This window comes from Marmota flaviventris, chromosome 3, assembly GCF_047511675.1.
Source record: "Marmota flaviventris isolate mMarFla1 chromosome 3, mMarFla1.hap1, whole genome shotgun sequence".
In the NCBI taxonomy this organism is placed as follows: domain Eukaryota; kingdom Metazoa; phylum Chordata; class Mammalia; order Rodentia; family Sciuridae; genus Marmota; species Marmota flaviventris.
The window spans coordinates 52,225,970-52,250,206 of NC_092500.1; the positions used below are offsets into that span (position 1 = coordinate 52,225,970).

General features: G+C 39.8%; 1 protein-coding gene across 2 annotated transcripts in view; it reads right to left on the reverse strand.

Moving 5' to 3' along the window:
* Positions 1–5,712: 5,712 nt before the first annotated feature.
* Tbc1d30 (TBC1 domain family member 30) overlaps positions 5,713–24,237 on the reverse strand; it is an 87,904-nt gene continuing 69,379 nt past the window's right edge. For both annotated transcript variants that reach the window (XM_027928524.2, XM_027928534.2), the window contains 4 exons: positions 20,892–21,004; positions 15,597–15,736; positions 12,771–12,977; positions 5,713–9,620 (listed from right to left, as the gene is read on the reverse strand). In XM_027928524.2, coding sequence (XP_027784325.2) covers positions 8,833–9,620; positions 12,771–12,977; positions 15,597–15,736; positions 20,892–21,004 — 1,248 coding nt within the window. In that variant the 3' untranslated portion in view covers positions 5,713–8,832. The remainder of the gene's footprint in view (positions 9,621–12,770; positions 12,978–15,596; positions 15,737–20,891; positions 21,005–24,237) is intronic.

Genomic DNA, 24,237 nt, shown 5'->3' on the forward strand with positions numbered 1-24,237 from the left:
TATGATCCCTAACACACAGGCAACAAAAGCAAAAGCAAACAAGTAGGGTTACATCAAACTGAAAAGCTTATGCACAGCAAAGAAAACCATCATCAGAGTAAGGACTGGGAAAAAAAATATTTGCAAGTCATATATTTGATAAGGGATTAATATCCAAAGTATATAAGAAACTCAGAGAACCCAATAACAAGAAAACAAATAACCCAATTAATAATATGCAAGGAAACTAAATACACATTTCTCAAGAATATAAATGGCCAACGTACATGTAAAGAGAAGTTCAGCATCACAAATCACTAGGAAAATGCAAATCAAAACCACTGAGACAGCATCTCACATCTGTTAGAATGACTATTATCAAAAAGATAAAAGTTGATGAGTGTTGGCAAGAGTGCAGAGAAAAGGGAACCCTTGCTGTTGGTGGAAACATAAATTAATGTAGTCATCATGGGGAAACTGTGTGGAGGTTTCTCAAAAAACTAAAAGTAGAACCATACCATAGGATCCAGCAATCCCACTTCTGGACATATATCCAAAGGATTTGTTATCAGTATGTCAGAGAGATGTACACTCCCATGCTTACTGCAGCTCTATTTATAATAGCAAGATACGGAACTGCTGGGAGCCATTAGCCAAGTAGGTATGACAATTTCCTTGCCAGCGTACCCCATGTTGCTTAGTGGAAGGACTCGTGGAAATAGGACATTTTGCAGTGACATTGCATGTATGTGACCTTGCCCAAGAACCAGGAGCTAAGATATTGTTTCCATGACAAAGTTGCTGAGGACATGGCTTCTATCTGAGCATGTAAATCTTTAAGGATATTTGTCACATTGCCAGAATTGTCAGGAATGTAAACACAACATTTAACTTTTAGGGTTACAGATGTCCTTTCCCTTAAGATATAGTTTAACAATTTAATGTCATCTGATCTTGCAAAATCCTTTTACTAGTATGACCTCTGTGTCTAATAGAGAAATCTTTAATTCTGTTACTTAGGGCTGGATAACCATACTAGCAAACATTAAGCCTACCTGTGTAGGTTAGAAATAAAGGCCTTAAACTAAAAACTACTCTGGCAGTTCCTTTTGATAGTTATCAGGCATTCCTGTCTGAGAATCTCTTTTGCAGCCTCCAGTTTACTTATTTTTGGAAGTTACATTTAACTATTATTATTATTATTTAAAATGCCCAGGGATAGATGCGTTTTGGCTTTGACTGTCTTTGCTAAGTGTTTAAGATGAAGCAAGTCAAACTGTTAACAGTCAGCTGAGTTTCCCTGGGAGTCCTCGGGGAACTTACAGCAGCTTCTCAGTTCCGCTAGTGCCATTTGCGCTAGGATGGGTCCAGGCCTTGCTTGACCATGTGGCTTCCCTTGGAAGCATCAGGGATGTCTCCCTTTTCTGATGACCCTCCTCTTCACAGCAAATGCACTGATTGGCTTTCTGTCCTCCACTGGTCTCATTAATCTCCCTGCTCAGGAGGTTATGTGGCCCAGAGTTGCAAAGCTCTTTGGAGAAGTCCCCTATTCCCTGGATTCAGACTGACTCAGAGGGCAAGAGCCAAATATTGGTTTTCTTAGCAACATGGGGTACGCTGGCAAGGAAATTGTCATACCTACTTGGCTAATGGCTCCCAGCACGGAACCATGCTCAGTGCCCAACACAAGAAGATGGATATGGAAAATGTGGTATATTTACACAATGGAATAGCATTTGGCCTTAAAAAAGGAAGAAAATTCTGTCATTTGTGATATGTGGATGTACGTGAAGGACATTAATGCTGAATGAAATGCGCCAGGTACAGAAAGACAAACTGCATGATTTCAATTATACAGTTATACATGATTTCAATCTATACAGTTAACTCCTGGAATAGGCTGGGAGTAGCAGAAGTGGGGAGATGTTGGTCCAAGAGTAACAAAGTTTCAGTTAGACAGGAGGAGTGAGTTTGAGATCTATTGCATGGCATGGTGGCTTTAGTTAATAATAACATATGTGCCATGGCTGGGGTTGTGGCTCAGTGGTAGAGCATTTGCCTAGCAGGTGTGAGGCACTGGTTTTGATCCTCAGTACCACATAATTAATAAATAAATAAATAAAGTTATTTAAAATAATAATAATATGTATTCCAAAATTTGTAAGATAGTAAGTTTCAAATATTCTCACCACAAAATAAGCATTCAAAGTGATGGATAGGTAGACTTGATTCAATCATTCTACATGTCATAATATTATACCCCATAAAATCATACAGTGATAATCATAATAATTTGTCAGCTTATAGTAAAAAAAATTTAAGATAGTATACTATAAAATAAAAGGCATAAACTTGAAAAGTTACTGGATCACTCCAGACCCTATGTTGTGGATCCCTAAACCCACAATGAAGCAGAGAGGACTTGGGGGGAAATCCTTGTTTATTGACAACACTTGGCAATGATTCCACTCAATTTAGGAACACTGTGAAAATATGAACGAGATGATGTGCAGATTGTTGGCTGAGAAAATTATAACTCAGGAATTATTTATATAACTATTAGATCATAATAGATCATAAGTGAAAATGTTCCTGCTCTTAGCAGAAGCACATTCTGCTCTCAAGGTCTGTCCTCATGCCCCATGTCATCTTTACTGTACCTATTTCTCTTCCTATATTTATACCCACTTTCAGGTCTTTTCCTTCCTGTTTCAAATCCGGTAAAATTTAGTATGTTTCCATGAAGAGCCCAGGAATGGAGTTTCTTTGCCCATGGGCTAGCCTATGGGTCAGTCACAAGGGCCAGGAGGACGGAGCATGCTGAGGGACTGAGCTCTGGCCCTGTGTTGCAGAGCCATCGACCTCACCAGAAGTATGTGCCCAGAGGTGGAGGAGGGCTGGCTCCCCAAGCAAAACCAGGGCATTGTTGCCAAAGGAAGGTAGAAGATTGTCAGCAGCAAAGACAGCAGATGTCCACAACCAGCAACATGAGACTGAGATTTTTCTCATGTGGACATTGAATGCCCCAGGTGTTAGATATCTTGCCCTAGGTCACACAGCTGGAAAGTAGCAGGGACTGGATTTGACCCCATTCATGTGTATGACAGGCAGAAGGAATGGGGGGTGTTTTGCAGGCCAACTACAGTCTGGAGGTGCTGTAAACAGATTGGTGAATACTCAGAGGCAAGAGGCAATGGGGGAACAGGGCATCCAGAGCGCCTCAAGGCATATGCCAAGTGCGATGGTTTGGATATTCAATTCCCCGAAGCCTGTGTACTAAAGTCTTGGTCCCCACTTGGACACGATTGGGAGTAGGTGGGAAATGCAAGAGGTGGGGCCCCATGGGAGATCTTTAAGTCCCTGGGACATAACCTCAAAAGGGATCATGGGACCCATCTTTTCTTTCCTCGCTCTCTTACACTTTCTGGCCAGCGAGGTAAGCGTGGTTTTACTCTGCCACAGTCTTCTCCCCTATGACACACTGCCTCACCAAGCACAAGAGCAACTGGGCCAGTTAATCATGGACTGAAACCTGTGAAACATGAACCAACATAAACCTTCTCTCTTTATAAGCTGATTGTTTCAGGCATTTGTTGTGATACCATGAAGCTGACTAGCACATCAGGCTGAAAAATAAAGGAAGAGCTCAGGCCCTGGTGTCACGTGGGTCCAGACTTTGCTATTTACCAGCTGATGACAGCAGAAAGGACTTAACTGGTCAGCTCACCGTCATCATCTGCCATACAGTGATCCATGCTTCATGGGACTCTTGGGCAATTAGCATACAGAAAGGAGCTGTGTGGTGCCTGGCACATCAAGCTCAGAAAAGGGTTGATACTGATGTTCTGAAATAGTAGGTCACAGAAGGCAACAAATGGGGAAGATCATGGGAAAATTATCCATGGGCTTGATTATGCTAAAGATGTTAGCTTTTATTCTTCAGAAAATGAGAATGGTGGAAGGATTTTCACTGGAGGGATGACTTCTTCAGTTATTATTTTCAAAGATCACTCTAGCAGCAATGTGAGAGCTAGCTCACATTTCTCTCTCTCTCACACACACACACACCAGGAAGAAGGAGCTTTAGAGACCAAATCAGCCAACATCTTGATCTTGAATTTCCCAACCTTAAGAACTGAGAAGGAAATGTCTGTTGTTTAAGCCACCCAGTCTAAGTGATTTTGTTACAGCAGCAGAGCTGAGACACTCAGCATCAGGAGATGGCCCACAGGGAAATGCATGGAAGCCAGTCCAACCAGTGCCCATTCAGTCCTCAGTACTGTGAGCACAGCCTGCCTTTGTGGAAGAACCACACACACACACGTCCTGAATCCAGCCACCATCCAGTGGGAACCCCCAACCCATGCATAGCTGTATCCCATTGGCTCTGGAACTCCCAATTTTGCTGACTTAAGTCAAATTCCTGGTGTTGATAATAAATTCTCATTTCAGTGGCCCACTCATTGCATGTCCATCCTGTGGAGAAACAATAATTCAGCCAACTATTTCTCCTATTCTCAGATGTTTACACTGTTTCCAAATTTCTAGTAATAAATGTACTACATCAACTGAACATTGGAACATTTGACAACAAAGTATTGATTATGTGAATTCTGGCAAGAACACATCACTGAAACTTGGTCATTTTTCTTGGGTTCAAGATACCAACTCTTAAACACTACTTCCTTCTCAAAAGATGAAATTAGAGTTCATTGACAAAATTCAACAGTTGTGGATTAAAAAAAAAACTTAACCAAAAAGATAATTTCCTAATGATGAAAAGTACCTATTAGACACTCCAGCAAAATCTTAAGGATACCCTTAAGGCACTTCAACACTGGAGTTTCTAGAAGGAAAACATTTTTAAAGGAAAGAAAAGAGGCATCTTCCAGGAAGTAAAGAGATCTATAAACTTAATATCCTTTATTTGCTTATTTTTGTTTTGTCTTGTTGTTGTTTCATGGTACTCGGGATCAAACCAGGGCCTCCTCACACATGCTAGACAAGCATTCTACCATTGAGCTACATCCCCTTCCCCAGTGCTTTTATTTATTTATTTATCTAATTATTTATTTATTTTGAGATGGGGACTTACCAAGCTTCCCAGGCTGAGCTTGAATTTGTGACCCTTCTGCCTTCACTTCCTATAAGTTCAACTTTTAAGGATGGTACTATGAAGATACATATATTTTTAAATGGACACGTTTTGGATCTCCAACATTCCCTTTCTATGAATGTAACAGGAAAACAAGTAAGGCTATGTACATAGATGCATTTATGAGGCTGCTCTCCCCAATGCCTCAACAATCAAAAAACCCGTTTGACAACAAAGTATTCATTGTGTGAATTCTGGCAAGAACACATCACTGAAAATGGTGCTGCAGAAAAGAATTTATTGGAAAAACAGCTAAAACTAGTATGTTCAACATACATTTTTTTTTGCAGATAATTGTGCACACACACGCACACACACGTACACTCACACACACTAGGATGTGTTAGAAATATCTATGCCAGAATATCGATGATTCCTTGTGCTTTGTGTCTTCTAAATCTTCTAAGAGATGTATTACTTTTCTGATTAGGAAAACTAACATACTTTAAACACTACCTCAAATGACTGCTGTAGACTGCAAAGAAAGTAGTTCAGAAACGTAAAGAGATTCTAATGGGAGACAGTAGCAGCTGCACACTTGGTCACAGCTCTCTATTCATTTAGACTCCTCAAGACCATGAAGTTCAATTGGATTCTTATTGTTCTATTTTATTAAAACAAAGGAAGAGGGTAGGTCTAAAGGATAATCTACATGTGTACATGTATATGTTCACGCACAAATACACACACACCCTGTTTAGTTACATTTGGGAACCAGCAATTCTGCCAAATTGGGAGTGGGTCATGGACACCCTGCAACCCAGTGATTGGACTGGGGGGACATAGAGCTCACTGGGCTGGTTCCCTGGTTCACGTGACCAAGTGGGAGCAGAGGAGGGAGTGACAAGAAGAGGAAAGGTCACCACAGTATTTCATGCATGCTCTCAGACAGAAAATGCAACAACCACCACACAATGAGAATTTTTATGCATATGTCTTTGTAATCAGTACAACTCTTCAGGACAAAAGAGACCAAAAAATTAAAAAAAAAAAAAAACAGGAATACAGGATTTTAAACAGTTACAGCCCATAGGTCGACATTACAAACTAGGTTTAGATCATCTGGAGGCTTTTTAAAGAGGACTGAGGTGCAGAATTGACTCCCAGAAAAGGTGCTGAGAGGGTAGACTTATCTAGAATAAAGGAACTGCTAATCATTAAGAACTTCTGGTGTTTGCATACAGTCCAATACGTGGGGAAGAGAGCAAGTCCGTACTGGTCTTGGTACATGCTGAGTGGTAGAGGCTACTGCACATTTCTTTATTTTCTAAAGTAGGCAAGACTCATAAGTTGGTGGATTCGCATCGTGATTACTTGATACCAGGCATGCACGTGTTATTGGTACAGAGTGCTTTAACAGGAAAACTGCTGGATTTAAAAAATTCTGACAAGGTCATTTTTACCTCAAAGGACTGTTACCCTTTCAGTTGCTCATTCATCCAACCAATAGTTATCCCAAACCATGTGCCAGCTTATCTGTCCTCTCTTCAGGAAGGCCAGCCCCAGAGTAGGTGAGAAGAGATCATGACAGGGCCAACACTAAGATAGCCAGTGGACAGCTCCACCTCACCACCCGTCGTCCCCAACCACGAGACAGCGATCTGACTCCTGAGAGGAAAGAACAATTCCCTGTTCAAGCTGAACAACCTTCAAGGGGAATGTGACCATTGTGAGGCATGTGGGACTGGGGGGAGGGGGAAGAGGTGGAATCATTCTTATCTGCAAAATTAACAGATGGGAGAAAATCATGCCATTTACTTAACTTTGTTAAATGCAGTGGGTCTCAATTCCTGGGGGTGGTAGGCAAAGTCAGCCCGACTCTCCGCCCACTCCCTTCCCAGGGAAACAGGCTGTGGGTGTAGCTGCTTGCTAAGAAGCTGCATGCAGATGGCACAGACTCAAGGCTCAAACTGCAATCACTTGTTAGTCATGCTTCCCATCTTCAGTTCCTTTGGGGGTAAAAATACCACAAAGGGGAAAAAAATGGCTTTTCTCATGGTATATGTCATTCTTGCATTTTCTGTTTTTAAAAGTCCACATAACCACACTCTATTTTATTATAAAAATCAGTACCTCTCCTAGTTAACAAAAAAAAAAAAAAAAAAAACCTTCTCTACAATTACAGTTTTGGCTTCAGAATTAGCAAACCAATTAGATCAAGTTCATATTCATGGCATCAACAATATTCCTGTAAGCACTGCCAAGGTCTTTCAGAGGTGAAGATAAAGATGTCAATCCATTCTTCCAATGCTGGTCAGGAGAAGGGGATTGAGGACTGATCCATTTGTTCAGCCAAAGGGCGGGGACATGAAGCATTTTAAAATGAACTACCTTTTCAGGGTAAAGAGGTCAGAGCTGGTTTTTTGAAACATCATCACAGGACTTGAACATCTAGAGAGAAGTCCTTGGAGCCTTGGAGTCAGGAGAGTGTGTGAATGGCTCCCCAGTCTTGGTTGGTTCAAGCTCTGTAGTCAGTGTATCTGTGCACAAAGAGCACTAAGCCCACCTACTGCACTGGCTAAGTTTCCACGTGGCTAAGTCACAAGAAATACCGAAGTATTTACCTCGAGTAAATTGAAGTGCTATATCACCTCTGTGTGGCTCAGAGTTCCCAACTGCATAGTGGAGACAAAAGGTGCTATCTCTGACCCACTGGGACCAGGGCAGGAGTGGAGTGGGTGAGAGAGAGCTAGAAAGCACTGGGTCCTTCTCCAGAGAAAGGCAGTGTTCAAGTAACAAAGTACTCCAATCAAAAAAAAAAAAAAAGCACAAAATTCAAGTAACAGAGTCGCAGGTGCTATGTTCTGGCTTTTGAGCAGAAGCTGTGTGCACCTGCCATGGAGAGCTGGTAGGTAAATGAGCTGCATGGCTGAGGACGCAGGAGAAGCTCCCTGCAGAGCCATCGAGTCTTCTGTACCACTGAGGACTCATGCTCTTCTGGAGAGGAGAAAATGAACCTGGGGTGGGGAAGCTGAGTGGAATTAGCAAGCAGTTCAGGGTGATTGATTAATGCATATTAACTTCTGTTCTCTGCATATGACCTTCAATTTGGTTATCAACCTAAATTTTAACAGATTAAAGGTTTTCTTCATTTTGGCAGTAGAAACAGAAAGGTTACCAATTTTTCTCCTATGCTTTAGCATAAGAATTCAAAAAACAATTTGGAGACAGGTACTGAGGGAAAATCCACACACACAAAACGTCCCCTCCACCACCCCCAATAGAGCAGGAAGAGGAAAATCAGGAAGTTTTTGCAAATGAGAAACTTATTTTCTTTTTACAGTTTTCTGTTCTAGCAAGCTGGTGTGTGCATGCTTGGGTAACACCCAGAGAACTGGAAGGTTTGGGGGTTTTTGTCCCAGGGATCCTGAAAGGCCCTCAGGACAGGACAAAAGAAGGCTTAACAGTCTAGATATAATCTTTTCTAAATAGCCCACACGGAAAAATTGGGAAAACTTCACACTTTAAAACCACAATATTAATTCTGTCATGAAAGTCCACTCCATCAGTTCTCCAGTGGAGAGAAAACATCCCTACTCCAGTTCCATCATAAAACTCTCCGTTCCCAGCTTTATGGGATGTTGTTGCTCATCTCTGAACCTCCTTATTCATCTTCACTGGCAAATGAAACCGGACGGGTGCAGCTGGAACCCTTACACAGCGCGCAGAGGCGAGTCCAGCACAGTGGCCAGGAGACATCATCGTTTTTTAGTGCCATTATTCCCGCCGCTGGATTTGCTGAAGCTCCTGCTCATCTGAGGAAAGTGCATGGTTGGGGTTCTTTCTGTTGGACCATATAATCCCAAATTCCTGGCAGTGGCTGATTTCCTCAGTGGCTTCACACTGGGGAAAGGGCTAAAGATGGGGGTTTTTGAGTGGCTGCCTTGGGGAGGTTTGCTGGTGGCTTTGATTTCTCCAGGGGCATCAGGTAGCTCTGGAACATGCAGTTGGCAGGGCGGGTGCACCTTGGGCTCAGTTTCAACAGCAGCATCCCTTTGGTTCAGTTCCAAGGCTTCTAACTTCACCTGAACCGCAGACACATCGACATCAGCGTCCCCGAACACGGGCTCTGGAGACTGTCCTTCAATTGTCCTACCGATGCCACCTTCAGAGCTGCTGCCTTCTTTTGCAGCGGGGGCTGCACACCTGGAGGAAAACTCCTCTGCTGCCCCCAGGCTGTTGGTCTTACAGCCCTCGTTCTGCTCCTCGATCAGCCCTATGGTGTCCCCACAGCCCTGGTGACTCTTGCTCCTCGGCATGTTCTTCTTGTGGACTCGGATGTGAGTTCGCCATGGAGAGTTGAGCTTTGTTTTAAGATCTTCATAGGGGACAGGAGACAGTTTGCCTCCTGCATGACCAGGGATGTGAATGACTGCATTCTTGGCAGCTCTGTTCGTCATTTTCATCTTCTTCCCTAAAAGAAGGTGGTTTATAACTGGAGAATTGTTTACCTGAGATGGGAGAATGCTGGTCACTGGTCCTTTGTCTGAAAGAAATGGTGAAAGGCTGTGTGAAAACACACTACAGAGAAACACCCCGACCTGAAGAGTGATCCCATGGAGGTCTTCCCCGCGCCCTTTCCAGAGCCATGTGACCGAGGGCAGCAGAAACTGAATTCAACCCTAGTGTCTGGGGTGCCCATTTCCCTCCTGTCAAAGAGGCAGATACTGGAGGGTGAGGATACAAAAAAAATAAATTAAAACTACAGGGACTTTGCCGAGACATCATTACTCATGACAGCCCAGACTCTCTAATGTCTTTTACAGACAGCTTTTGCTCTCAGTAACAACCTCAGAGGTCCTAGATCTGGAAAACCTGGGAAAAAACTTTTTTTAAATAATTCGACAAACATTATGACCATATGGATAATCAGTTGTCAGCTTCTGCGAGGTGGGAAGAGAATGCACAGCATAAATATGCTATTATGAAGTGAGAGAAATGCTAAGAAGGTAGCAAAACTGCAGTGGAATCACCAGCTGCCCAGGTGAAAAAGCACTGGGGGGGTTTGAGAATAAAACCTAAGGATAAAGAACCACTCCTGTGTCTTCAATGGACTTTGACAGCCAACTGCAAACTGGAAAGCACCAAGAGCTTTGTTCTCCTGGAGAGCACTGTGGATAGTGGCGGTACCTCCTCCAGAGGCTCTTATCAAGTTCCTTTTCTGATACAGTGTTAAACACAGAAGGCCCCAGGAAGGTGGTAACAGCCAGAAGTGGTATGGAGAAGGAGAAGGTCCCTCCATCTTTGGGTGGACATCCTTCCTCCTTGACATCCACGTCATCTGGCTCACTTCTCTCCACCAGTCTCTACTGTTGTCATCTACCTCCGGTCACACCTCAGTCTTTAATGAAAACTGACAACTATCTGTTCTTCATCTCATGTCCTACTTACCGCAACAGTTTTTTGTTTTTAACGTCTCTGTTTTTTTTTTTTTACTGTCTCTGTGACTGGCCCAACCATTACTTATTCTCATAGTTCCTCAACCTCTCCAATTCCATCCTAAAGCTTATTACCCAGCTCTGCCTTACATGAAAAAATATTTAACTCTAATATTCCTCTCTTTGACTCTTCTAGCTCTTAGGCCCTCAATCTAATTATACCCGGTACTGAGCCACAGAGACTTCCAGTTCCTGGATACCTCGGTCTTCTCATAATCGCTCATGTATCTTTGTCTCACTTGCACCCCACCCTGCTAGAAACCAGACTGATCTTTTGACCACTGCCTCACCGGTACCCCACAGTCCAGTGCTCCCTCTGCCTCTATCACACATCCTGGCAAAACTCCCACCCTCAATCCAAATTCCACATTCTCCTTCCTAAAAGAGAGCCCATCAAATTCATGACTTTCTATTTTGCTGGATCCTCAATGATACCAAACCATCTTTTTCTTTCCTTCTACCATTCCTTTCAATCCCAATCTTCATTACTTTCCTTAAGCTCCCCCTTACTCCCAACCCACAACTTATTCCAGCAAATAACAAATAACTCCCAATTTCTCCATGAAAGCAAAACTCTGAAAAGGCATCAACTTCCTGTCCTCCATAACCCAGGAAGCTAGAACTGCAACCACCACTTTCCACTAAGTCTCAGAAGCTGAAGTCTTTTGCCTCCAGTTGAGGTTCATCACTCCTCCTGTGTGGTTAACCATATCATTTGTCATCTCCTCTAAAGCCTTGCTACTCAGAGTGTAAGCCCCACCCAGAAGCACCCACATCACCTAGGAGCTTGTTGGAAATGCCTAATCTCAGCCCCCCTCTAACCCTACTGAAACAGGAGATCCCCAAGTGGTTGATATGCACACTAAAGTTTCAGAACCAATGCTGTAGAATTTGGCATCTGAGCAAGAATCCTCCCTGCAGAAGAACCACATAAACCATGATCTAGAGCAGGTAACAGTAAGCTTTTCCTGTAAAGAACCAGATTGTAAATACTTTAGCCAAGGTAGTGTGAAAGCAGCCTCAACATGTAAGTCAATGAGTGTACTGGTGTTCTAATAAAATTTTATTCATAAATACAGGCCATAGGCAGGATATGGCCTGTAGACCTCAGTTTGCTGACTCCCTGACTAAAGCATAAGCCACTGAATCAAATTAACATCCAACAGCAATTGTTCACCATCCCACCCAAAGATCTGTACAGTGCCCTGAAAAAGGACTGCATGATGAATCAGAACACCTCGGCTCTAGCCCTGGCCTGACCGCTCATTACAGCTATAAACCCTGGACAACTGTTAAGGCTTCCTCAGAGATTTAAGAACAAATAAGAAAACAGGTGTTCCAGTGTTATAAAAATTAAAATGATGTCATTGATAGTTTCCTTCATGATTGCTTTCGTAATGCTTCAAGCACAGCCTCTTCCTCCTGATAACTGGAAGGTGAATTCAGTTTTTGTGCCAGATCAGTCACATGCTCACAAGCCACTTAAAAACATGTCAGATTTATATTGCAGTTAATTCTGGGCAGGCATCAATTTTCATTAGGATATTCACTTACAGTAAGAAAACCCATTCCCAAATCAGCATATATTAAACAATAAAGCAGATTGCTCACTGAGATTTGGAGAAATAAAAAAAAAAAAAAAAAAGATGAAGCCTGACAATCCTTGGAAAAGAGCATTTCCTTCTGCATTATAACTGTTCCATACATTCTCCAGACACTGCTAACTCATCTGGGAGGCACAGGCTTTTCAATGGATGTTTTTTTTCCATTTCCCCTGATGACAACATCTGCTATATTACTACCTAAATGACTAGTGTATAGTTTAATTTACTAGCACACCAATGACTAAATTCTATTTTCAAATGCATGAAATTCCTAAGATTCCTCAAGTCCAAGGATTGTGTGACTTTGCAACATTCTCATCATTTGTAAAACCCCTCTCCACAAGCCCACAGAGTAAAGATGTAGTACCATCAACGACTGCCTGCTTCTCGGGGCCTAAAAAGAACCCATGGTCTTTTTCTTCTTTAGAGCCTGATAAAATAAAATTTTAAGTGAGATGCTAAATATGCTATTGTGTCTTGTCAGCTGAGTTCACAGAAACTGAGCACCAGTTAGTAATTCCGAGGCCCTCCGAAGTTTATTTGTCCGTTACACAAGTTGAGATGGAACTGAAACTGACTCAAAGAATCCATTACCTGCCCTGATGTACACCTGGTGGACCTGCTGCTGCTGCTTCTTTTTGATCCGCGAGTATTGCCGCTTCAGGGCGCTGATGTCTGTGGTCATGCGTTCCATCATCATGCTGTTGAATGCCGCGTGGTATTCACTTCGACAGGAGTTGATGGCTCCTGGACTCAGCTCTGCAATGTTATTGGATTTCAGACTCTGCTCCTCATTTGGTTCTGCGCTCAGGGAAGACACACAAAGAGCCTGTCAGTGGAGGGGAACCAGGATTAAATGGGACTTAATTACACTAAAACTCAGTATAGTATTTCAGGAAACTGTAAACCTCAAAAAAATAACTAGAAGTTGTCCAGTCCTTATTTACTTATTAGCCTAAGTCGAAATGAGCTGTGTGGGTTCATTGATTTTGTTACCACTTTGTTCATTATACAGACATAAAACAATTGCTTCCAGATAAAAGTCAATGTTATTTTCTAAAATCCCCTTAGAAAGATATACCACCAGATGTCTAAAATCATTTGCAGATTTCCATACAACTGCAAGAGGATTTATAAGGGATTGACAGCTTCTAGAGTTTAGACATTCATTAAGAGTACATTTTCCTTAGATTAAAAATACACTGTACCTGCTAGAAATGAATGTTTTGTTCATTTAGCAAACACTTCCTGTCTACTATGCATGTTACATGTAATGTGGTTTCTGCTCCTGTGACATCTACAACTTGCAGAGCTGTCCCTTAAATAAAATTGTGATTATATCCAAATTGGTTTCTAGACATGGAATCAATATTTAAAACTAGTGCTCAAGTTTCTGACTGTGTTTCTGTAGTCTGGACCTGTGGCTCAGGCAATTACTGTAGTGAGAAAACACTCACAGACTGTGCAGGAGAGAGAGAAGCAGGCTTTCCTAACACAATATGCCAAACTGACCTGGGAACCACCTAAAATAAGACTGAGAGATTTCAACTATCTTAATATCTGCTGAGAATGTCTTTCAAATAAAAGCCGAACATCTCATAGATTCCCTTCTCTTCCCAAAAGAGAAGAAAATTAGAAGGGGAACTATTAATTTGAACAAAGTCAATAATAAAGACTAATGATAAAATTTAGGAGAAAATGATAGTGTCATCCTGGAGTACAAAATTGCACAGACAGAAAAACAGAACAAAGGCCCAGACTACAGAAACATAGTCAAAAACTTCAGCACTTACATTTAAGATAGTTCCATGTCTTGAAATAAAAAGCTGAAATTCAGGTAACAAGAAAGGGGGTGGAGGACATTACCGAAATCAAGAGGAATTTTGATGGATTCAAAAAGATGAAAGACAGCACCCACCATGGACATATACTCAAAGCAGTATGAATGCAGCCATTAGGAAGGTTCAAATGCAAAACAAGCTGCGGCTTGGGGAAAATACACAAAACTGTCACACCAAAACAGCAACAGCAGCCACCACCACCACCTTCTGAACAAGAACCAAAAAATGAAAGGTAAGCCCCATGATTTCAAGAAGGCAGTACAGTGGTGCACTCCTGTAATCCCAGCAGCTAGGGAAGCAGAGTTCAAAGCCAGCCTCAGCACATTAGCAAGGCCCTAAGCAACTCACTGAGACCCTGTCTCTAAATAAAATACAAAAAAGGGATAGGGATGAGGCTCACTGGTTAAGTGCCCCTGAGTTCAATCCCAGTACAAAAAAAGAAGGCAGTACAAAGTTAGCAGATGGCACAGAGACTGCAGAGGTGCCTCTGTCTCTGTTTTCAGCATCTCTCTATCCTCTGTGAACAGGGAAAATGGACTTCCAACCAGAAGAGGTAGAATAAATATCCTAAGGAGGAGCTGCCATCAAATGGGAAAGAACTTAGTGGGAAGACCACAACTACTTCCAAAGAGCTCATTCACTGCTAATGCCCAGACCACAGGAAGTCTGTTCTGTGCAGGAAGTAAACATGACATAGCATTGGATCCAGAGCACCACATTTTAAGAGGGACATTACCAAATTATAGGACAGTAGAGGTAAATTAAGAGAATACTAAAAGGCCTGCAATCATATCGTATTACAAATGCTTGAAGGAATTCTGAACTTGAGTCTTAAAGATAAGCTTTGGGGAATATGACAGCTGTCCTAAAAGATTTGAAGAGATGTCAAGATAGAAGGGGGGCAGACTTGTTCTGTTTTGTTACAGAGGGAAGAACTATTAGAACTGGTAGATGAAGCCTGACTCTTTGCATCTAGAAATCCTGAGCTAAGGAGAAGAATCTAGCAAAACATCTTATGAAATAAAGAGTTTCTCATAATTCAAGAAATTAAAGTAGAGGTTACCATAATGTTTTGGGGTTAAAGATTTAGTCCCATAGGGGAAGAGAAGCCAGTCTATGATGAATTTCAATTAAACTCAGATGGATGTATTAAGCACCTACTATATGCCAGGCTTTGTTCTAAAGATCTAAGCACACAAAGTTGAATCCGATTAATGGGAAGCAACAGTCATCATAAAAAAAAAAAAAAAAAAAAAGAGGTATGTTCTGTATGCAAAACACAATACAGAGAGATCGCATCAAATAATAAAGTGGATTTTGGTTTTGGTTTTTGCTCTTTTGTTGTTGTTGTTTTTGTGGCACTGGGGATTGAACTCAGGCCTACCTTGCACATACTAGGCAAGTGCTCTGCCACAAAGCTACATCCCCCAGCCCTGATTTTAAGTGTTTCTAATAAATATTTTTAATGTTAATAACCAGGTTCAGGGAATTACTGAGGCACATATAGGACCCAATGATAATTCCCCTTGTTACAGTGATCAACACATGTGATGATCTAATCAACAGCCAGCCTCTTTACCTTTCATCTGCTTTTGGTACTTCTGCAGTTCAGGTGCCAGGAGCCCACTGAAAGGTCCAAGACACCCTACGGCATCAACAATCGCATCTTCATCATCTGGGTCATTCTCCTCATCACTGTCTCTCACCTTACCATGTCGTCTTGGAAAACATACAAGAAGAAAAAGAAACAGTCCAAGAAAATAGTGGTATTTTTCAAAGAAGTAATACACTCACACTGTTTAAATGACATATTTACATAATTATATGAATTACAAACAGACTTTCCTTCCATCCCTGCCAACTTCTGCCCAGTCCTTGCCCCACTTAATTTACACAGGTGATCTTTGCTACCAGTTTCTTATGTAGTCTTCATTTACCTAGGTATAAATATGCAAAGATAACTACACAGTTTAATCTTTTTCCTCTTTTTGCAAAAATATTAGCATATTATACATATTCTTGTGTATCTTGTTCTTAATCATAGAAGAAATTTTTCCATATTGACATAAAAACATATTGTACATATACAGCTTATGTTATGGAATCAAGCTGCTAATGATACCTGATTGTTTCCAATATTATACTATAGTAAACAATTCTGCAATAAATAATATTACACATACTGTGTTTTGCATGTATGAAAATAAATATATGGAATAATCCATAAGATAGAAATACTGAGGCAAAGGATATATGCATCAGTGATTTGGGCAAATACTGACAAATTGTCACAAAACATAGTAATTAACCTCTCACAAGCAAAGTATAAGTGTGTCTATTTCCTATAGCCTTATCAACAGAGGACATTATCAAGCTTTTAAACTTTTGTCAGAACTTTTTTTTTAATTTTTTTTTCCATATTTTTATTGGTGCCTTATAGCTATACATGAGGGTGGGATTTGTTGTTTCATAATAATACATGCATGCAATATAATTTGGCCATCAGCATTCCCCAGTATTTCCCCTTTCCCTCACCTGGTCTCTTTCCTCTATTCTACTGAACTCCCTTAGATTTTCATGGGATACTCTCCCCTCAACCTTTCTTTTCCTTTTTCCTCTCTAGTTTCCACATATGAGAGAAAACATGCAACACCTTGACCCTCTGAATTTGGCTTATTTTGCTTAACATAATGTTCTCACATTTCATCCATTTTTCTGCAAATGACATAATTTCATTTTTCTTTATGACTGAACAAAACTTCATTTGTATAAAACCACATTTTCTTCATCCATTCATCTATTCATGGATACTTAGGCTGTTTCCAAAGTGTGGCTACTGTGAATTATGCTGCTATAAACACAGGTATGCATGGATCACTCTAGTTTAATGACTTTAATTATTTAGGCTAAATACTGAGGGAACAGTGGTTCCATTCTTAGTCTTTTGAGGAATTTTCATACCCACTTCCGTAGTGATTGTACTAACTGACAATCCCACCAACAGTGTAAAAGTGTTCCTTACTCTCCGTATCCTCTCTAGAATTTATTATTGTTTGTATTCTTAATGGCTGCCATTCTGACTGGAGTGAAATAAAATCTCCATGTAGTTCTGATTTGCATTTCCCTAACTGCCAATAATGTTGAACTTTTTTTTCACATATTTGTTGGCCATTTGTATTTCTTATTTTTTTTTATTTTTATATATTTCTTATGAGAGTTCTTCCTTAATGCATGCATGTTATTTTTTTAAGAGAGAGAGTGAGAGAGAGAGAATTTTTTAATATTTATTTTTTAGTATTTGGCGGACACAACATCTTTGTTTGTATGTGGTGCTGAGGATCGAACCCGGGCCGCACGCATGCCAGGCGAGTGCGCTACCGCTTGAGCCACATCCCCAGCCCTGTATTTCTTATTTTTGAGAAGTATCTTTGTATAGTTCATTTGCCCATTTGTTAACTGGGTTATTTGGTTTTAGTGTTTTTTGAGTTCTTTATATATTCTAGATATTAATCCTTTGTCAGAAGAGTAGCTAAAAAAGATTTTTTTACCATCCTGTAGGTTCTCTCTTCACATTCTTAATTGTTTCCTTTGCTGTGCAAAAGCTCTTTACTTTGATGCCATCCCACTTACTAACTTTTGGCATTATTTCCTGAGCTTAGGGGTCCTATTGCTTGTGCTATATAGTTTCTGGTCTAATTCCTAGGCCTTTGATCCATTTTGAGTTGATTTTTGTGCAGGGATTTAGTCTCATTTGCTTATGGATAACCAGTTTTCACAGCACCATTTATTAAAACAGCTATCTTTTCTCCAATGTATGTTTTGGGCACCTTTGTCCAGAATCAGATGACTGTATCTGTGTATGTCTGTCTCTGTCTCTTCTATTCTGTACCTGCTTTTATGTCAGTACCATGCAATATTTGTAACCATAGCTCTATAGTATAAGTTGAAGTCAGGTATCATGATGCCTTCAGCATTGCTTTTTTGGCTTAGAATTGCTTTGGCTATTCTGAGTCTTTTATTCTTCCAAAGGAATTTTAGGATTGTTATTTCTAGTTTTGTGAAGAATGTCATTGGTATTTTGATGGGGATTGCATTGAATCTGTATATTACCTTTAGTAGTACGGACATTTTAATAATATTAATTCTGCCTATCCATGAACATGGGAAGTCTTTCCATTTTCTTGTATCTTCTTCAATTTCTTTCTTCAACATTCTATAGTTTTCATTGTAGAGATCTTTCACCTTCTGGTTTAGATTTATGCCTAGGGTTTGCTTTTTTGTTTGTTTGTTTGTTTTTGTTTGAGACTATTGTAAATGAGATTGTTTTCCTGATTTGAGTTTCTGTCAATCTGACAGATAAAAAACAATTTAAATTTCTAGTTTTACACAGCATTTCTCATAAACTTATTGATGCTTTTTGCCTATTCCTGTCATTTCATCACTTTTCAATTGGGTGGACATTTTTTAAAATTGATTTCTAAATTTTTTTTTATATTTGAGATGTCAGTCCCATTTTGTGTATAAAACTATTTTTTTAAAAATCTTTTTGAGTTAGCTAATGAAGGTTTTGTTTTATTCTGTTTTGGTTTTGAGCATAAAGAAAATTATTTTTAAAGTGCTTAAATTTTTTACTTTGTTTGAGTGAGTTAATAAGGCTTTCTCAATTCCAAAGAAGTGGAGGAATTCTTCCACATTTTCTTCTGCTAATTATTTCATATTTTTTTCCATTTAACGCTTTCATCCATATGAAATTCATTCTGATATATGATACCCAATATGATTCTACCTTGCTTTCCAGATTTACCATTTACTAAATGGCAATATCTTTTAACCACTGGGTTTTGTTTTGTTTTTTGGTTCCTTTTAGATATATATCACAGTAGAGAGTATTTTGACATATTATATGGATACAAAGTATAATTCATTCTAATTAGGATCCCATTTTTGTGGTTGTACATGATGTGGAGTTTCACTGGTGGTGTATTCATATATGTTATGTCCGATTTAGTCTACTGTGTTTCCTATTCCCACCCCCTATCTCTTCCCTTTGCTTTTTTTTTTTTTTTTTTTTTTGACCATTCATATTTCTTCTGTGAAGTGTCTGTTCAGTTCCTTTGCTGGGATTGATTGGGTTGTTTGGGGGATTTTTTGTTTTGTTTTGTTTTTTGGTGTTAAGTTTTTTAAATTTTCTATATATCCTGGAGATGAATGCTCTGAAGCACAAGTGGCAAAGATTTTTCTCCAATTCTGTAGGCTCTCTCTTCATGTTCTTGATTGTTCCCTTTGCTGAGAAGAAGCTTTTTAGTTTGATACAATTCCATTTGTTAATTCTTGATTTTATTTCTTGCACTTTAGGAGTCTTGTTAAGGAAGGCAGTTTATAAGCCAACATGACAGAAAGTTGGGCCTACATTTTCTTCTAGTAGGCACAAGGTCTCTGGTGTAATGCCTAGATCACTGATCCACTTTGGGTTTTGTGCAATGTGAGAGATAGAGGTTAAGTTTCATTCTGACTACATATGGATTTCCAGTTTTCCCAGCACCATTTGTTGAAAAGGCTATCTTATCTCCCATGAATGTTTATGGCACCTTTGTCTAGTATGAGATAACTCTACTTATATGGGTTTGTCTTTGTGTCTTCTATTCTGTACCATCAGTCTATATGTCTGTTTTGGTGCCAATACCATGTTGTTTGTGTTACTGTAGCTCTGTAATATAATTTAAGGTCTGGTATTGTGGGCCTCTTATTTTTCCAAATGAATTTCATGATTACTTTTTTTATTTCCTTGAGGAATGTCATTAAAATTTTAATAGGAATTGCATTAAATCTGTATAATGCTTTTGGCTATTTTGACAATAATAATTCTGCCTATCCAAGACCATGAGAAGTCTCTCCGTCTTCTAAGGTCTTCTTCAATTTCTTTCTTTAGTCTTTTGTAGTTTTTGTTGTAGAGGTCTTTCACCTCTTTTTGTTAGATTGATTCCCAAGTTTTTGTTTGTTTGTTTGTTTGTTTTTGAGGCTATTATTAATGGGATACTTTTCCTAATTTCTCTTTCAGCAGATTCATCATTGGTGTATAAGAATACAATTGATTTATGGATCTTAATTTTATATGCTGCTACTTTGCTTAACTTATTTATGAGTTCTAGAAGTTTTCTGGTGGAGTCTTTTTGGTCTTGCAAATACAGAAGCATGTCATAAGAAAATAGGGTTAGTTTGAACTCTTCTTTCACTATTTGTATCCCTTTAATTTCTTTCTTTTGCCTAATTGCTCTGGCTACAGTTTCAAGGACTGTGTTGAAGAGAAATTCACCATTGATTTGATAGGCCAATTTTTCATATACTAGATTCTGTATATATATTTGTTAATTTCTTGTCTTTATGGTGTTTTTCAATATTTTTATTCTAATAGCAGAATGCATTTCAATTCATTGTACACAAATGGAGCACAATTTTTTCATTTTTCTGGTTGTATACAACATAAAGTCGCACCACATGTACAGTCGTACGCATACCTAGGGTAATGATAGTCATCTCATTCCACCATCTTTTCATTTCTCTTTATGGTATTTTAAATTAGCTCAGCTGCTTGTGCACACCAGTTCCATACTCTTAATTATGAGAATTAAAATATATTTTTAAATAAGGGGCTTGCTAAATATTCCTTCAGTGTATGTTCCAAACTTCTGTGGAAAGTACAGTTTTAGAAATCTCTCTTGAATTTAAATTAAAATCTTTAGGAAAGAGCCATTCCAATTTTTAAAATTAAATTACTTAAGACCAAATTACTTCGTACATATTTCCAGGTCTTAATAAATATTAATTTATAATAACAAATCGAGATGTTAAGTCTCGCATCATGAAAACAACTTACCCAGAAACTGAAGTGGGTTTAGCTGTGGCTGGGAAGGGTGTAATGTTGTAGGTGTACTTTTCCCTCAACTCTGCCAGTTGTGGAAAAGGGAACGGTGCCATAGAATAAACAGTCTGAAAAACAAAAGTGAAAAATGTCAAGTCTGAAACAGGGGCCTGATACAGCTATTATCAAGCCCAAAAAACACTAAAGTTTCATGAGATTGAGGATGAAGAGGAAGATAACTGCTCCTCACATGCCAAGTGGGAGAGATTATACTTCAATATCCCCTTTAAAAAAATAATACTGCAGACTGAGAATCTTTATTCAAAATCCAAAATGATCCAATATCTGAAACTTTTTGACCACCAACATGATGCCACGAGTAGAAAACTCCACACCTGACCTCATTGCAACAGGTCGCAGGCAGAATGCAGGTGTGCTAAAGATATTACATAAAATTACCTTCAGGCTATGCATACAAGGTATATGTGACATAAGTGAATACCATGCCAAGACTTGGGTCCCATCCCCAAGATTTTTCAAGATGCATATGCAAATATTCCCAAATTTGAATCATTTCTGATCCCAAGCACTTTGGAGAGGACTACCCAATCTGCATTGAAAAACACAGCAGTTGAGTCCTCAAATCCACCCAGCTGCAGCTGGGCACTCCAACTGGTGAACAGGGGTGGGCAAATGGAGGCAGTCTGGCTTCCTCCTGTCATTTGATAGATGGGGTAACTCAGAGAGCTATGGCTCCTGACACCTCTGTATCAAAGAACTCATCAATGTCCTTCATATGTAGGGCTTTTTTTTTTTCAGTGCTTTGATGATTTCTGTAGACATTAATGTTAACTTTCTAGATGCAGTTAAGTCTCGTGAATGATCTTGTGATTGACCGCAAGTTTTCTCCAAAGATACCACCTTTTCAAATGTCTGTGAATGAGTTCTAGGTGAAAATTGTTAGCTGTTATTTTTAAAGGGAAAAAGAAAAAAGAAAAAAATGACTAAGGCAGAGACAATCAAAACTATGAAAAAAATAAAAAGCATAGAGAAGCATCTACACTTCACCAGAATCTCAAAACTATGTATCATAACTTCAGCAAGAGTAGTCTTACTTGCCCTCTTATTTTTATTATTTTATTCCAAACATATTACTTCAATCCTTCAGGTTCTTATTCACCAGCTGTATCATCCCCAAAGCAAAGGGGACAGTAAAATACTATGACCCCAAATGATGCCCCCTTTCTGTTCCTAAAACCTCACCAAGCTAAAGGAACAACAAGAGCAAGTCTGAGCTGGAAAGTCCAGATACATATTATCTTTCTCTTATACACACTGGGAACTAGGGCAAGTTAGTGCAGTGTTATCTGGACAAAGCTACTTTCTTGCATGTACCCCAGGACAGTTGCTCTTAGGGATACTGGTCAGACAAACAAACTAAGCAAGAAAACTAAGTAAGTGATGACGTCACTGTTCCTACAGCCTAAAAAATAAAACCCCTCTTGAGGGGGGATGGGCACCATGGAATTGAGGGCACCATGGAAAGGATGTGTGTCACTTGTCCAGCCAACCACTGCAGGACAAAACGCCGCAAAGGCGAAGGAGCACTGCTTGGCAAAGCACCGTGAGAGACGGGAGTGCTGTCAACCTGTTGCCACTGAATTCTTCTTAGGAGACTGTTCTTGGTACAGTCACTGATCTCTTGTAAGCTTTCCCCAGTAAACCATATATCTCCCATGCTGTCTCTGGGCACTTTTTTCTGGGCTGTCTGCAATCTACTGCATTGCCTGGGCACAAACTGAGCTGTGGAAAAGACACCAGCAAATGTATATTATTCGTAGTTTCATTTTCCCAGGATGCAAATCAAATATCTTATGACACTTTTTTAGGAAAATATTTTGAAAGCGGTATTTTTCATTTCAGCAGGACTGCTTCTCCGAAGGCTGATGTGTTTGCTCACAGGTAGGGAAATGAGGGCTTCAAAGGGAGTTTAGTTGTGCTGCTGTTTCACTTTGTAGTTCTGTGCACTGCTGTGACAGGTCATTCTAACAGCCTCCACATCTGACTGCCCCTAACCTTTGTGGTATCCACTTACATTTTACCATAACAACCCAAGATCCCAAACAAGTAAGTGTTGGCTAAAATTCCTTCCCTTCAATTTTTTATGCTTACTGTACAAAGCTACACTTCAGGACCACAAAAGTCATCTCTAAGTTGTCTTTTTACATATGCTACATTTTTTATTGATTATATCCAAAAGGCTGAGAAGTGGCATAAATTTACTCAGTAAACTATGTCTCTCACTTCCAAAAAAGAAACAGAAGACACCTTGTGGCTTCCATTAGCCTGAAGTGTGAGATTACATCAGTTCCCAAATTTTTGGACTTCCTTTCCCTCGTCTGAAAAGAGAAGAGTATGAAACTCAGGACCAGGGTTACCTCCAAGAGGGGGTAGAAAGGTCAGGGAGAAATATTTGAGGGTATTCACCATGTTATTAATGTCTTATATCTTAAGCTGGGTGTTGGTTATGTAGGTTTTGTTATACAATTCTTAATACATTCTGTGCGCCTAAAATAATTCATATGATTTTATTAATAATGTGGTCAGAGTGAATGCCCATGTTCTTTGAGCTCACAAAAGTATCCAACAGCTACCCCTGTAGAACTCTCCCCTCCTTGCTCATGTGACCACATCTTAGCTCCATGCACCCCTTTGAGAGGAAGAAAAAGATGAGAAATTCTCTCCTTCGCACCCTAACTTTTGACCCAGAGAACAGTACCTCCTCTTGAACCTCAATAGGAGCAGCATGTGCCCAAATATACCGACCACCATATACCAAACATGCTTCCACAGTTGGGGCAAGAGCCAACCCTCAAAGGAGAATGGGAGTGGGGAAGGGGGACGGGAGGGAAAAGAAGGAGGGGGAAATGGAGGGTCATGAACTGAAATTGATTTCCACTCATGTATGAGTTTGTTGGGAAGAACCCAGCTACTATGTATAACTGTAAAGCTCTAATAATCATCATCAACCCGCCCCCTCGTTCATGTGATCTTCTGTCCTTAACAATTGAGAAACTTGTTTTAGGCATTTAAGAAAACCATAGCAATTGGAATCAACTTTAAAAGTTGAGATTATTAAATAATAAGAAGATGATTACTAAATGCTAGGAATTTCAAAATTCCTTACAAGTGAAATGTCTCGCTGAGGACAAAAAGTAGGGTGTCCAGTTAAAGATTTGCCTGTTTTATTTTTGCCAGTTTTGTAGCTGTGTTAGAAAATTCCCTTGTCCAGCCTTGGGAAGGAAGTTTGGAAGAGAGGAAAGGCAAATTCCTTCTACCTCTACTTCTCCCATCCTGCCCA